Raw genomic sequence first — 15,117 nt, 5'->3', positions numbered from 1 at the left:
ACTTCCCGTGACTGCTTTCCGATCGTTGCTGGTTCCGACCCTGGGCAGACCCCAGCCGCGTCCTGGCTTCGAGGAAAACTATGGCTTACTGCTCTCTCTGCCCAATTCAAGTTGGGCTGGGCAAATAGTTGTCTGCCCTCGCTGTCCGCTCCCCTTCTTTTGTAGGCCGGGTACTGGGGATTGGGGGATGGCAGCGTCCAAGGTGCCTCCCAGCCTTAAAATCCTTTAGTCTGAGTCCTAGGAATCACTATCTCTGAATAGGAATTTATTAGGGAATGCCTGCAGGTGTCTCAACCTCGCGCGCGTGCGTGTGTGTGTCTGAAACAGCTGCATTTGGTAATGAGGTAAAATCAACAGACAATAAACGACACACATTTAAATTGTACGCTTTGGAAAGTTTTGACCTGTATATACACTCATGATACCATTGCCACAATTAAGGAATTAAAACGCCACTCCTAAGTGTTCTCCTGTCTCTTTGGAACCGCTCCCTCTAGTGGAGTTCATCTATTTCCTAAGAGAAATTGGCCTGTTTGCTTTTTTTGTGATGTTTTTGTCCGGTTTTGTATCAAGTGTATTAACATAGAATAACTTGGGAAGTGTTCCCTGCTCTAATATTTTTTGTAAGAGTTTATGAAGGATTGGTGTTAATTCCTTTTTAAACACCTGGTAGAGTTCATCAGTAAAGCTATCTTGGGCTTTTCCATTTGAGAAGATTTTGTAAGGTGGCCAATGGTCCTCCTTTAGGGAGGACGGTCCTTTTGTAAGTTCCTCCTCCCTTGAAAAGTATCCTCCTACATATCCTCCTTTTTGATACTGGAAGACTTATCTGTAAATGTCTGTATTCGATTGATGCAGAGTCAATCCATTGCATGTGATGTGACGTATTTGTATCTAAATGAGCATTTTTTCTTACAATTATTATTAAAAATTAATAGGCATGTAAGCATAATTATAATATAAAAATATTACAAATGTTCTCATTATGCATTTGTCATATTATAGTGTATTATTGTTGCAATGAATAAAATGTTTCTTTTATTTACGATATTGTTTTCTTCCATTTATTTTTGTCCTTTTTATTGTAAAAAAGTTGGTCACCTTATTATTCAGTCTCTAATTATTAAGTCTATTCATATTTTCTCTATCTTCTTGAATCAGTGTCATCAAGTTTTGTGTCTTACCAGGAATGTGCCCATTCCATGTAGGTTATCTAATTTGTTGGCATATAATTGTTCATAGGATTCCTCTATAATCCTTTGTGTAGTAATGTCCCCTTTCTTTCCTAATTTTAGTTCTCTATTTTTTTCTTAATTGAGTCTACGTTAAAGTATTGTCTATTTTGCAATCTTTTCAAAGCACCAACTTTTGGTCTCGATTTGCTCTATTGTTTTTCTGTTCTCATTTCATTTATTTCCACTCTAATCTTTATTATTTTCCTACTATTCTTTTTCTAGTTCCTCAGGGCAGAAAAAACCCCAATGGTTATTAATTTGAGATCTATTTTGATGTAGCCACTTAAAAATATAAATTTCCCTTTAGGCAAAGCTTTAACTGCATTCCATAAATTTTGGTATGTTTTCATTTACATTTATCTCAAAGTATTTTTTATCTCCCTTGTTATGTATTTATTTGATCCATTGATTATTTAGGATTGTATTTTTGTGTGGATGTTTGTGAGAGAGAGACAGTCAGAGAGAGGGAAAGATAGGGACAGACAGGAAGGGAGAGAGATGAGAAGCATCAATTTTTCGTTGCGGCACCTTAGTTGTTCACTGCTTTCTTATATGTGTCTTGACCAGGGGGCAACAGCAGACTGAGTGACCCCTTGCTCAAGCCAGCGACCTTGGGCTCAAGCTGGTGAGTCTTGCTCAAACCAGATGACCTCTCACTCAAGCCAGCAACCTCGGGGTCTCAAACCTGGGTCCACTGCGTCCCAGTCCAATGCTCTATCCACTGCGCCACCACCCGATCAGGCTAGGATTGTACTTTTTAATTTCCACAAATTTGTGATTTTCCCAAATTTCTGTTAATGATTTCTAATTTATTCCATTGTGGTCAGAAAATATAAGTAGTATGACTTAAACCAATTTACTGAGCCTTGTTTTGTGGTCTAGCATATGGTTTATTCCAGAGAATGTTTCATGTGCATTTGAGAAAAATGTATATTTTGCTGTTCGGTGGACAGTCCTATAGATATTTGTGAGATCTAGTTGGTTTATATTGTTATCTATTTCCTTGTTGATCTGAATAGTTCTATCCATTATCAAAAATGGAGCATTGAAAATTCTAATACTGTTGACTTGTCTATCTCTCTTCAATTCTGCCGTTGCTAGGCACATGTTTATAATTGTTATATCTTCCTGATGGATTGATTCTTTTTATTATTAAAAGATGTCATTTGCTTGTAGTAATAACTTTGTTTCTTAAAGCCTATTCTAATATTAGCATGGTCACTCAAGCCCTCTTTGAGTTACTATTTGCGCAGCGTATCTTTTGCCATATTTTTACTTTCACCTGTCTTTAGCAGATTGCATTGAAGTGGATCATGGTAGTTTTGGGGGTTTTTCAATCCATTTTGCTATCTGTGGCTTTCGATTGGTGTCTAATCCATTTACATTGAATTAAACTATTGATAAGGTCGGATTTATGACTATCATTTTTTTGCATATGTCTCCCCTCATTCCTTCATTCCTGCTTTCTCTTTTGTTATTTTCTAGTGTTACATATTAGTTCTTGTGTCTTTTTTACTATATAGTTATTTTCTTAGTGCTTCATTTATATTGGTATTGATCTCTTTGAGTTTATCCTACATAAAGTTTGTTAAATTTGTCACCTACATTTTATTTATTTATTTTATTTATTTATTCATTTTAGAAAGGAGAGAGAGAGGGAGACAAGAGAGAGACAGAGAGAGAGAAGGGGGAGGAGCAGGAAGCATCAATTCCCATATGTGCCTTGACCAGGCAAGCCCAGGGTTTTGAACCGGCGACCTCAGCATTTCCAGGTCGACGCTTTATCCACTGCGCCACCACAGGTCAGGCTGTCACCTACATTTTAATGTTTTTCATTAGTGGGACAGTTTTCTTTTCTAGGACCCCTGTTATGTATATATTCGTATACATATATGTCTCTGGACAAATCTCTGGAGCACTGTTCACTTTTCTTTCTTTTTTTTAAAATTTATTAATTTGAGAGAAACATCAATTCATTGTTCTACTTATTTATGCATTCATCAGTTGATTCTTATACGTGATGACCAGAGACTGAACCTGCAACCCTGGTGTATCAGGACAACACTAATGAAGCTGCCTGGCCAGGGCTGTTTTTGTTTTGTTTTTTTCTGCAGACTGGATCATCTCAGTTGACTTCAGATTCACTGATTTCTTTCTTTTGCCAGTTCAAATCTGCTTTTGAATACTTTGACTGAATTCTTTTATTTTTTCAATGCTAAAATACTACTTCATTCTATTTAAACCCAATTTCTATCCCTAATGATTTTCTCTGTTTGATGACACTTCATTATCAGTCTCACTTAGTTCTTTTTAAATATTTTTATTTTTTTAAAAATTCATTTTAGAGAGGTGGGAGAGAGAGGAAGAAAGAGAAGGGCAGGGGGAGGAGCAGGAAGCATCAACCCCACATGTACTTTGACCGGGCAAGCCCAGGGTTTCAAACCAGCGACCTCAGTGTTCCAGGTTGACACTTTATCCACTGCGCTACCACAGGTCAGACTCACTTAGTTCTTTAAACACATTTTAAATGGCTGAGTTAAAGTCTTTGTGTAATAAGTACAATGCCTTATTACACTTATTATTGACTGCTGAGCCATACTTTCTTTTTTCTTTGCATACCTCATAATTTGTGCTTAAAATTGCAAAATTTTAATGATATAATGGGCAACTTTGGAAACCACACACTCTCTCTTCTCCATTGTAGTAGCTCTTTATTTAGTGACTTTCCTGAACTATCCTGTAAAACCTGTATTCTCTGTTGTGTGTGGTCACTGAAGTCTGTGCTCAGTTAACTTAGGGGTCAATTGTTTGAATAGATATTTCCTTAAATGCCTGGAACCAGTAATTCTCCTAGTCTTTGTGAAGGGATGGGGTGTGTGTGTGTGTGTGTGTGTGTGTGTGTGTGTGTTACAGCACTGCCTTAGTCTTCACTTCTTGCTTGTGGAGACAGAAGTGAAAGCTGAGAGAATTCACATCTACCCTGGGCACATACACAGCTGCACACATGTGTATGGCTTTCTATACTGCTCACAAAAATTAAGGGATATGGCAAAATGAATATGAAACAATAAAAAAAAGAAGCATTTGTTGTTGTTTTTTATTAAACAAGAACCATCAGAAAAGCAAACAAGTCAAAGAAAGTTGTTCGGGCCCTGGCCGGTTGGCTCAGCAATAGAGCGTCGGCCTGGCGTGCAGGAGTCCCGGGTTCGATTCCCGGCCAGGGCACACAGGAGAAGCGCCCATCTGCTTCTCCACCCCTCCCCCTCTACTTCCTCTGTCTCTCTCTTCCCCTCCTGCAGCCAAGGCTCTATTGGAGCAAAGATGGCCCGGGCACTGGGGATGGCTCTGTGGCCTCTGCCTCAGGTGCTGGAATGGCTCTGGATGCAACAGAGCGATGCCCCAGAGGGGCAGAGCATCGCCCCCTGGTAGGCAAGCCGGGTGGATCCCGGTCAGGCGCATGCGGGAGTCTGTCTGAGTGCCTCCCCGTTTCCAGCTTCGAGAAAATGAAAAAAAAAAAAAAAAAAAAAGTTGTTCAATTATGCAAATGAGATGCAAAACCAGCTTTTATTTCATTGGTGAAAATGTACAAAAGGCTGAAAGTACTGGAGTATCTGCATGTTTCCTGATCCCCTAATTTTTGTGAGCAGTGTATATTCTTAGAATTATGTTGAAGGTTTTCAAAACCTATGTGCATCTGAATTACAAGGGACAATCTATTGTCCTGTGTATTGGATAACATGCTGGGTCAGCCAACGACAGCCACATCTGGCTTATTTTTGTATGGCCTTTGAGCTAAGAATGTTTTGTATATTTCCTAAGAGTTGGGGAGAAGACAAAGAGCAAACACATCAGAGACCCTATAGGGTTTGTAGAGCCTAGAATATTTACTACTTGGCACTGTACAGAAAGTCTGCTTACCCCTGGATAACAGAATCAGGGATTCAAACAACCAGTGATACCCTATGACAATCAACACCAACAATAAGATGATAAAACCAAAGGGTACAAAAATACTTGAAATATTATTACTTTAATGCTCCAGGCATTTTAAACATTCATAAAATCACCTTATTTCATAAGTCATTTGTTTTAGGTACAGAGACTGTGTCTGGGATCAGAGACAGGAATACCACTGAATTTTCTTCAGAGCACCCACATGCAGTGGGGAGCACTCTGGTGCCTTGTCTTTTCTAGGCAAGTCCCCACCACACACACAGCAGGGCTGGACCTACCCTGTCTGACACAACCCCAACTTCTAAACACACTTTGTAGCTTCACTGCCCAGCAAGTTCTGTGGATCCCATACCTTCCAGCACTACCACATATTCCAAGTCTGTGATAAACATCCAATGTGCTAGAGAAACATCGTGTCAGCTGGCAAGTATGCCAGTGCCTGCTCCACCCTATCATATAGACCAGGGGTCCCCAAACTACGGCCCACGGGCCACATGCGGCCCCCTGAGACCATTTATCCGGCCCCCACCACAACCTCTTTCATTGGTGGTCAGCGAGAGGAGCATAGTTCCCATTGAAATACTGGTCAGTTTGTTGATTTAAATTTACTTGTTCTTTATTTTAAATATTGTATTTGTTCCCGTTTTGTTTTTTTACTTTAAAATAAGATATGTGCAGTGTGCATAGGGATTTGTTCATAGTTTTGTTTTTTTTATAGTCTGGCCCTCCAACGGTCTGAGGGACAGTGAACTGGCCCCCTGTGAAAAAAGTTTGGGGACCCCTGATATAGACACAGAGGCACTTGAATGTTCTGGGTAAATTTGAGTTTCTAAATAGCACAGGAATTAAGTGTGAGGAAAGGGACTTTTCTCTAATAACTAATTGATAACCTTAATGCAGATTTAGCAGAGTGTTACATTTGTTGCCAAGGCTTCACAAATTCTTTAAGTAGATGAAGGTATGTTTGACAGAAGCAGAGAGAGAACCTGCTTTGACAGTACTTGTTTGTAGTATAAATAGACATATCAATACTTGGTCATTCTTAAAGAAATGCCAGTTCTTCCAAAAGGCATTTTTAAAAAGTCCTTGCCCTTTTTTGATTCTTCCAAGGTAATAACAATGTGTTTGTCCTTTCTTCTCAAGCAGTGGGTCAAGGCATCATGTAGCACACTGGGCCTGAGGTTCTGATGCCATCGTCAGAGATGGGGAAGGGAACAGTGTGGGCACCGACACTGTTAGAAGCTCCCCAGGTGGCCCCAGCACACAGCCAGCACTGAGAACCTTGGTGCTGAAGGTTCTTGAGTCTTCCTAATCTCACTTGTCCTCGCTGAGCATGTGAGGTAGTCCCGGGGCAGGCAACAATCTTTTCCATGAGACGGGAAACTAAGGCACAGAGAGGTTAGGACTCATCTGACACTGAGCCAATGACTGAGCCAAGACTGGAGTCGACATCTCCAATGAATAACATCTCCTCTCCAGCAACTAGCGACACGAACATGGACACACATAGGAAGACTGATTAGGCAGCAACACAGGACCATCTGTGCTGGGACAGCACGGAAGGACACGGAACAGTTCTGAGCCAACTAACCCTCTGATCACAAATAAATGCATAAAATAGATATTTATTTGAAAACATGTTAGGAATGAGGTCTCACTTCCCTCATTATACAGAGTGGGGCAAAAGTTGATCTACAGTTGTGATCATGCGAAACACAGAGATGTTTGATTATTGTTATTGTAGCATTTTCCATTTGAATAACTGTAAACCTACTTCTGTTCCACCTTGTATGGTATTGATTCAGGCTTTTTAGAAAACCCAAGATCCACAGACTTCCTGACATCTGAATTCTTAGTTCTGTCACTGTAGCAGCTGGAACACTCACAAACGTTCCTGTAATTTAGGTCCGAATATCATTACCCATCTGAGCTCACATGGGATAGCCCTACAAACCTCTAAGCTTCCCCTATTACCAGCCCACATAGACATCCCAAGGACTCAGCACCCTACACTTTCTAAATACGCGTGTACTTGGCCATGATCTGCTAAGTCCCCAAACACCAACGCAGCAGCTACGCTGGGTGTCCGGGAGAAACGTTCACCACTGACAGTTTCGTTGTGCTCTGCATGCAAACTTCATGGTCTGTACTCTGGATAACCACCAGGAATTTATTTTATAATTCCAAATCCCCATGCAAGCCAACCCAGCTGACTTTTTTCACTTCACTGGACATCACACCTTCTCCTATACCCCACATGTAAACTCCCACATCTCATCATATTTTGGGACTGTTGCTTTTTCTTCTCTTTTTAAAAACATCTCCCCAACTACAGAACTGGGTTTTTTTGTACAAGTAGAATAATGGAGCACACATATACATGATAGAAGCACACACCATGTTCTGAGGAGGAGGAGCCTTGTGAATGAGTGTGCTGTGACCCCAGCACTTTCTAAGAAGGACCTGTCCACTCAGCTCAGTTAACACAAATGGCATCTTGTCCTTCCTACTGCTTGTGACATGGTCTCCTGAAAAGTCTGCAGAATCCTTGTTGATCCAGTAAGCGAAAACCACACATAACAGGACACATCTGGTGACCCACAAACAAGATGCTGTGTAAAGTTCTAAAACTGCATCTTTCTTATTTCCAGAGATTCTCCCATTCAGATGACACATAATTCATTGAGAGCCTTCCACCAAGACAGAGACTCCTTGCCGGAATAAAGCCTGTCCTCCCGCTCCCACAGAAGGTGCCTGGATCAAGTGTGAAGATGGCATGGCGGGAGCTTCCTGTGTCAGGAGCAGTGCCATCCAATGGAAAGGCAATTCTGCCTTCCCCTGACCATCAGAGGGGTTTTCACAAGTAAAAACAAACAAAAATAGTGAACAGCAGGGAACTTTGCCAAAGTGCATGAAGAATGCCGGTTAAAACAAAAATAACAAATTCATCATATTTCAAAGACACCCAACTATGAACTTTTTTCTCTCTCATGCTTATTTGATGCTTATGCGTTTGTGGCAAACTTGCTGCTCGGTTTCTAAACATGCACAGAGCAGACTGATAGCAGCATTTGCTGTATTAGTGCCCAGCCCACACCAACCCTGACAAGTGACAGATCCAGTGCCATCGGGGCAGGCTGAGGACAACGCCCTGCCCTGGAGGCAGCACACAGCAGGACACCGAGGGTTGCAGGTGCATGCCTGTCCAGATTTTCACAGGCAGAGTGTCACGGGGGCGGGAGGATGAGCAGGGACACAGGGCAACCTCCCAATTGCTCTAGCATCCAGTCCCCGCAAACAGGTTGCAGCTGGGCACAGCACTAAGGCACGAAGGCTGCAGCACATGGAGACACCAAGCAAAGGTCCAGTGGTCCCTGGGGAGAAAAGGCACTGCTTACAACACTGCCTTAGGAGAGAAATCTGATTCTTTAAAGGATAAAAATGGAAAACAATCATCCCTCAGTTTTCCCCTTAAAAGACTATTTTGCTCTCCCCGCAGGGTACTTTGCTGCAGTTTCCAGATCTCAACAGTAGTGCACAGAGCTCCACCTGGGAGCCCTCTGGGGAGTCACCTTCGCTCTCACTCTCTCTCCTCCATCACGTCTTTCCGAGCTGGCTCTTTTTCATTTTGGCTTAATGTAGACCAATCTGATGTCTCTCCTTCCCCTAGAGCAGGACCCCATGTGTCTCCCTTGTCACAGCCTGATGAACGCAGAAGGCTGGTTCTGCTGCTGCTCAGTGTCAGGAGGTGGGAAGATGCTGGATATGGCTATGTCCACGATGCCTTGGCACAACTCTGGGTAGAGCTTCCTGAAACATATTTAAAAATATATTATTGAAGAAGTTCATCGAAGTGCAAGGGAGAAACCAAAGTTTTTTTCACCAGGCTCTGCCCCAGAAATTCCATCCCATGACCACATTTATACAACTGGCTTCCACTGTCTGTGCAAACACTGCAGGAGGCGTTGTGGGAAGACAAAGCATCCCCTTAGCACACGTCCTGGAAGACCTCACAGGTGAAGACAGAGAACTCCTGCTCTGATGTGTAACAGCCCTCCTCATGGAAGGCACCCACTCCATGTGGCTGAGGGAACTTTAGGAAAGACTCCCCATGAGTGACAGCTAAGCTAAGACTAGGGGAATGAATGAAGTCAGACAGGGAATGGCGGGCAGGGTAGAAAAGAGGGTGAGGGAGAGCTAAGACAATGAAGGAGGGAGCGAGTCTGTGTGCGGAGAAGAGAGCAGCACAGGAAAGGACAAGCGTGGAGGAAAGTGGATCCATGCAGGCTGAGGCTGTGGGCAGGGTGCTGGCCCAGCCACGTGGGACCCTGACACTACATCCAGGAGTCTGGGCTTAATCCAGACAATGGAAGCGTCAAAGCAGAAAAACTAAGGAAGAAAACTTCCTTTCAGTGCCTTCAGAATAGCAGGGAGGCCCTCCATCTCTCACAGCCACTATTCCCTGTAGGATTTCTGCCCCTTTCATGTGGCAGCTCACGAGACCCAAGAACTGCTCCCTCAGGACTGACTCTAATGTAGGGTAAAACCAGAAATGTATGGTCCGGAGGGAAATCCCACATCTGAGATTATGCTCTGAGACACCTACTCGATGTGCTCAAGAGACATTTGGAATTCAGGCGGCTGGACCCAAGGGCAAGTGCCCAGCCCACCCTGACCTAGAAAAACAGAGGTCTTTATTGTCCTGCTTTCCAGTCTCCACCAGGCAGAAAATCCTCACAACCTGGTTCCTTCCCTCCCAATGCAATGGCAGATCCCTGCTGTCACTCTCCCCGTCACAGGATCTTCTCCCCCGCCTCCTCCCCACCTCTCCTATCCTTTTTTACTAGCCTGTGGCTGGTGCTTCTATATTCCAAACCACTCAACCTCCCACTAATAAGGAACAGTGACAGGAAGCCTGTGAGGCAGTGAGGTGGCTACTAAAATTGGGACTTAGCACATCACCTGCCTCTCGCCTCCATGTGGCCCATGGCCCCTGTCAGTTTCCAGGCCATCTCACTGTAAGTGCCCATACCCCAGTCCAGAAGTCCTCCCCTCTCAAAATCATCACCTAAAAGCAGAATCTATTTTTTTTCTATGACAGACTTGTAACAATATGACTCATACAGTAATTAATCAGGCAGTGTCTGTCTCTCTCCTTCAGGGGGCCTCTTTGAGGACACTCATCTTTATGTGATCTCCTCCTCACCCTTTGGAAGGTCACCTCAGTTTCTCCAAGATGTGGGCAAGGATAAAAGGTGAAAGTGGATCTCAGAAGAATCAGCAGCCTTTAAGGTTCAAGTCCAAACGACTTTCCCTTACAGGTAAGGCCTTCCGCGGTGCAGTCCTGACGCATCATTCCCCTTCATCATCCCTTATTCCCTGACACTGACACCAAGCTGCAGCCAGATTTCTCCTAGAGGAACAAGCTCCCCCAGGGAGGGCAAATTCTGCTCATTTGTGCTCCTCACAGAGCCTGGCAATGAGCAAGGTCTCCTTTCTGAAGGCTCTCCCTCCTCCTCTGGGCACATGTCATAGTCCTCTCACGTCCCAGCTGCAGCTCCACTGCGGCTCCGATGCTCCTCACACCCCTTCCTGCCCCAGGAGCCCCGACATTCCCGGTCATCACTATCTCCCCCGCTCCAGGACCCTGCTCACTTGTGTCATGCAAGAGGGTCTCCACTAGCAGTTCCTGGCTTGTTTGAAACTCTCACAGCAAAGACCACCCACCTGAGCAGTCTAACTGCTCAGCACACCTGGGAGAAACGGGAAAGGAAATGCCTCACAAAGCCCCTGCCAATGGGGTCCTCCCCAGGGACTCCTGTCATGTCACTTCCTCCATGAAAGTGGTCAACGGTCTTAGCAGTATATTGCCTTTGTGAGACAGGTCATTCTAACTGCAGAACCAACTTCACTTGTTACAACCCAGTGGGGTTAGGCTTACTGAGCACAGGCAGGGGCACCGTTGACCTCAATGAGCCAGACCTTCAGCTCCTCGTCCACCATGAAGTCGAAGCCGAACAGCTGGAAGCTCTGGTAAGGGAGGTGCCGGGTGCTGATGGCGGGCTCCACGCTCATGAGGCAGCTCCTGCAGGGCAGAGGGGCGAGCTCGCTGAGAGCGGTTCCAGGGGGAAGAAGCAAGGGAGATGGGCCTGGATGGGTGTGCCTCACACGTGCTGATGCAAATCAGCTTGACTGAATTCTCTCTTAAAGTTATTACCAATAAATTCTTCAAGACAATGCTACGTATCAAGCAACCTGTTGGAAGACTGCAACCATGCTCTCCTAGCTCAGCGCGGCCACCGTGGCCCCCTGCAGAGGTGGGCCCCTCCCACGGGACAGCTGCTGCCACATTTTGTTTGTGACAAAACACTTCCATGAACCACCATTCAGTGAGGAGCAGAATTTGTACAAAGACTATTGGCCATAATCATTTCTTTTGCTTGTTCCGGTACTACTGCCAAATTGTTACAGATTAAAATATTGAAGAGCTACATATATTAAAACTAAATATTGAAATAGAATAATTATCAACATCAACTACTGTTAGAAAAAATTGTAAAAATACTGAAAAATTGAAAATGTCATCTAAAACATAAAAAATTAAAAAAACAAAATATAACAGTTGAAAGTGAATCTTGCCCTGGCTGGATAGGTCAGTTGGCATTGTCCCAAAGCATGGCGGTTTGCAAGTTCGATCCCCTGTCAAGGCACATACAGGAACAGCTCAATGTTCCTCTCTCTCTCTCTCTCTCTCTCTCTCTCAAATTAATTTTTTTAAAAAGGAAAATGAATCTCAGAAACATGGTGACTAAGTAATGAAGTCAGAGGTAAGGCTGTCAAGGCCAGAATCTTGGTCAGTATTTTAGCCTCCTGGAGCCAAGGTTTGATTTCCATAAAGTCGGGAATAAAATAATACCTACTTCTGGTGCCAAGATGGCTCAACGAAGAAAGCAAACAAGGAACTTGTTTGAATAAGTCACTGTTGTCTAGTAGAGCCATCCCAGAATACTTAGGCTATTTCTGTTTTATAAAGATCTTCATTGATTTTTCCCTAACTGAATGTTGAGGCAAATACCTATCTTAGTAATAAAATAGGGTACAATAACTCTAAGATCACCAGATAGCTGTCATACTCAGCTATACAGTTAGAAGGAAAATCATGCAGGCTTCCATATGACTACCTCTAAGATGTGTCCCCACAGCTGGTTTTAATTCACGAATTTAAAGACCTGTGGCCTCTGGGAATGCAGGGCTACTGTCCTGCTCTCCCAAGCTTCCTCTGTCACTCCCGGTATCAACTCCTTTTAGTTTTTTCCCCAAAAGAAGATTATCTCTATACATATGCTTAAACCATTAAAAATAATGGATGCTTAGCCATTTAAGAACCAACTGGAATAAGAATTTCTCTTTCCGTTCATGTTTAAGATGCACAGGCATGCCAGTGATCACATGCTTTTCTATACCCTATCTCTGTGTTACAGAGAATACCCTTAACTTTTGTTTTAATTAAAACATTATAATTAAGAAAAAACATTTAATTTAATAGATGCTCATAGGAAAGAAAGAAAGAAAGAAAGAAAGAAAGAAAGAAAGAAAGAAAAAAAGAAAGAAAGAGAGAGAGAGAGAGAGGGAAGAGGGGAGGGGAGGGGAGGGGAGGGGAGGGAAGGGAAGGGAAGGGAAGGGAAGGGAAGGGAAGGGAAGGGAAGGGAAGGGAAGGGAAGGGAAGGGAAGGGAAGGGAAGGGAAGGGAGAGAGGAAGGGAGGGAGAAAAAGGAAGGAAGGAAGGAAGGAAGGAAGGAAGGAAGGAAGGAAGGAAGGAAGGAAGGGAGAAAGGAAGGGAGGGAGAGAGGGAGGGAGGGAGCCAATAATACTGAAGGATAAAAAAGAGAAAGGAACATTACATTCCAGCACGTAAAGGAAAAACTGAGAGCCAGAACCAAATCACAGCTAAATATTATTTTTTATCTGCTGGAAGCTCAAGTTTGACTTTAAAGAAGGTTTTTCCCATCAGAGAGTTTGTACAGCTATCTTGGTCCAGCAGGAGTGGGCAGTGTGGGTGGCTAGCGACAGTACCATGTGAGGCCAAAGAGCAGTCCCAGCACCTAAGTGGTGCAGCTCTCTGAACTGCACCGAACAGGCTGGGGCGGAGGGGGGGGCGTATATCAAATAATCATCAAGTGTTTTGCATAAAGCAGGAATTCTTTCTTCAACATACTTGATTTACTTGGTATCAGAATCCTAACCACTTATAATCCCTGAAGAAAGGGAACTCAGCCTTGTAATTAGTCTGCTGGCCTCTGGGTAAGAATATGGAAGGGAAAAGGCCCTGTCACAACAGGGTAGTAGTGGCCAGGCAAATAAACAGAGCCACAGAACAGAGGGAGAGCCCAGTATCACAGCCTCACACCAATGGTCACCTGATGTGTAACAAAGGCACCCAAAATGTAGTGGAGAAAGGACAGCCTTATGCACAAGTGGCCCCTTGTCAACAAGAAATCCTTATGAAAAACATGAAACTTGACACATACCAATGCAGGTGCATTACAGATATAAATATATAAGAGGTAAAATATAAAATATAAGAGGTAAAAGCCAGAGGTCCCTAACTGCAGAAGGAAAAAACTAGAATATTCACACAATGAAATATTATACAGCAATCAAAAGGACAAACTGCTGCAATGTGCAACAATATGGATGAGTCCCATAAACACAATATTGAAAAGGCTGAACAGGAAACAGAGTATACAGGATTATTCCATTTCATATAGTTTAAGAACAAGCAAAGGAATTTATCGTGATAAAAGTCAGAGGAGTAGCTATCTTTGCCAGGGAGTACATATTTTGAAGCAGTTCAAGGGAGTCTTCTGAGGTGCTCTGAGTGTTTTATATTCTGTTTGTGTTATGATTAGGTGAGTATATGCATCATTAAAGTTTCATTATGCTGTACATTTAAGACTTGTGAACTTTACTGTATGCATGTCATACTTCAATTAAAAAAAAAACCCTATTGGATTTAGCAAGCTGCACTAAATAAATAATAACATTAAAAAAATATTTCCAGGCATATTAAGAAACACGACCAAGAGATAAAACAAACAATAGGTAACAAACCTACTAATCAAGGGTTAGCAAAATTTTCTTACATAAGGCCAGACAGTAACTACTTTCGGTTTTGTAAGACATATACAGTTTGTTGCATATTCTTTTATTTTTATTTTACAATCTTTTAAAATGTTAAAAACTATTTTTAGTTTATAGTCATATAAAATAGGCTACAGGCTAGATTTGGCCCATAGGTATAATCCAGATTCTGGAGTTGTCAGACAACGATGTTAAATAATTGTCATTAGTGTATTCAAGAAAATATATGAGGAAAGTGGGACAATTTCAAAAGAGAACTGTCATCTAAAAATAAGAGACAAGGGGAATTTTTTTTTTTCGTATTTTTCTGAAGTTGGAAACGGGGAGGCAGTCAGACAGACTCCCGCATGCGCCCGCCTGGGATCCACCCAGCATGCCCACCAGGGGGCAATGCTCTGACCATCTGGGGTGTTGCTCTGCTGCAACCAGAGCCATTCTAGCACCTGAGGCAGAGGCCACAGAGCTATCCTCAGTGCCTGGGCCAACTTTGCTCCAATGGAGCCTTAGCTGCGGGAGAGGAAGAGAGAGACAGAGAGGAAGGAGAGGGGGAGGGGTGGAGAAGCAGATGGGTGCTTCTCCTGTGTGCCCTGGCCAGGAATCAAACCCAGGACTCCTGCACGTCAGGCCGATGCTCTACCACTGAGCCAACCGGCCAGGGCTAAGGGAAAATTTTAGAGCTGAAAGTATAATTCAAATCAAGAACTCAATATCTATTCTAAGTTAGATAGCAGTTTTAACAGCTTTTAACTTTTTTAAAAATATTTTTTAAAAAAGATTTTATTTGTTCA

The 15,117-nt window shown here is 43.1% G+C and overlaps 1 protein-coding gene across 3 annotated transcripts in view; it reads right to left on the bottom strand.

Annotated features, from left to right (window-relative positions):
• Window positions 1–5,246: 5,246 nt before the first annotated feature.
• TTL (tubulin tyrosine ligase) overlaps window positions 5,247–15,117 on the bottom strand; it is a 35,407-nt gene continuing 25,536 nt past the window's right edge. Inside the window, exons 6-8 of one of the 3 annotated variants that reach the window (XR_010730346.1) lie at window positions 11,131–11,274; window positions 5,969–8,999; window positions 5,247–5,638 (exon numbers count right to left, since the gene is read on the bottom strand). Coding sequence is in view for 1 of the 3 variants with exons in the window: in XM_066267681.1 (XP_066123778.1) it covers window positions 8,885–8,999; window positions 11,131–11,274 (259 nt within the window). In the remaining 2 variants the exon portion in view is untranslated. Of the gene's footprint in view, window positions 9,000–11,130; window positions 11,275–15,117 lie in introns of all 3 variants that reach the window. The other 2 variants (XR_010730347.1, XM_066267681.1) reach the window with 2 other exon arrangements.

This window comes from Saccopteryx bilineata, chromosome 3 (assembly GCF_036850765.1).
Source record: "Saccopteryx bilineata isolate mSacBil1 chromosome 3, mSacBil1_pri_phased_curated, whole genome shotgun sequence".
Classification (NCBI taxonomy): Eukaryota; Metazoa; Chordata; class Mammalia; order Chiroptera; family Emballonuridae; genus Saccopteryx; species Saccopteryx bilineata.
Note: the sequence above shows the minus strand (reverse complement) of the source record. Positions and strands in the feature narration are given on the sequence as shown.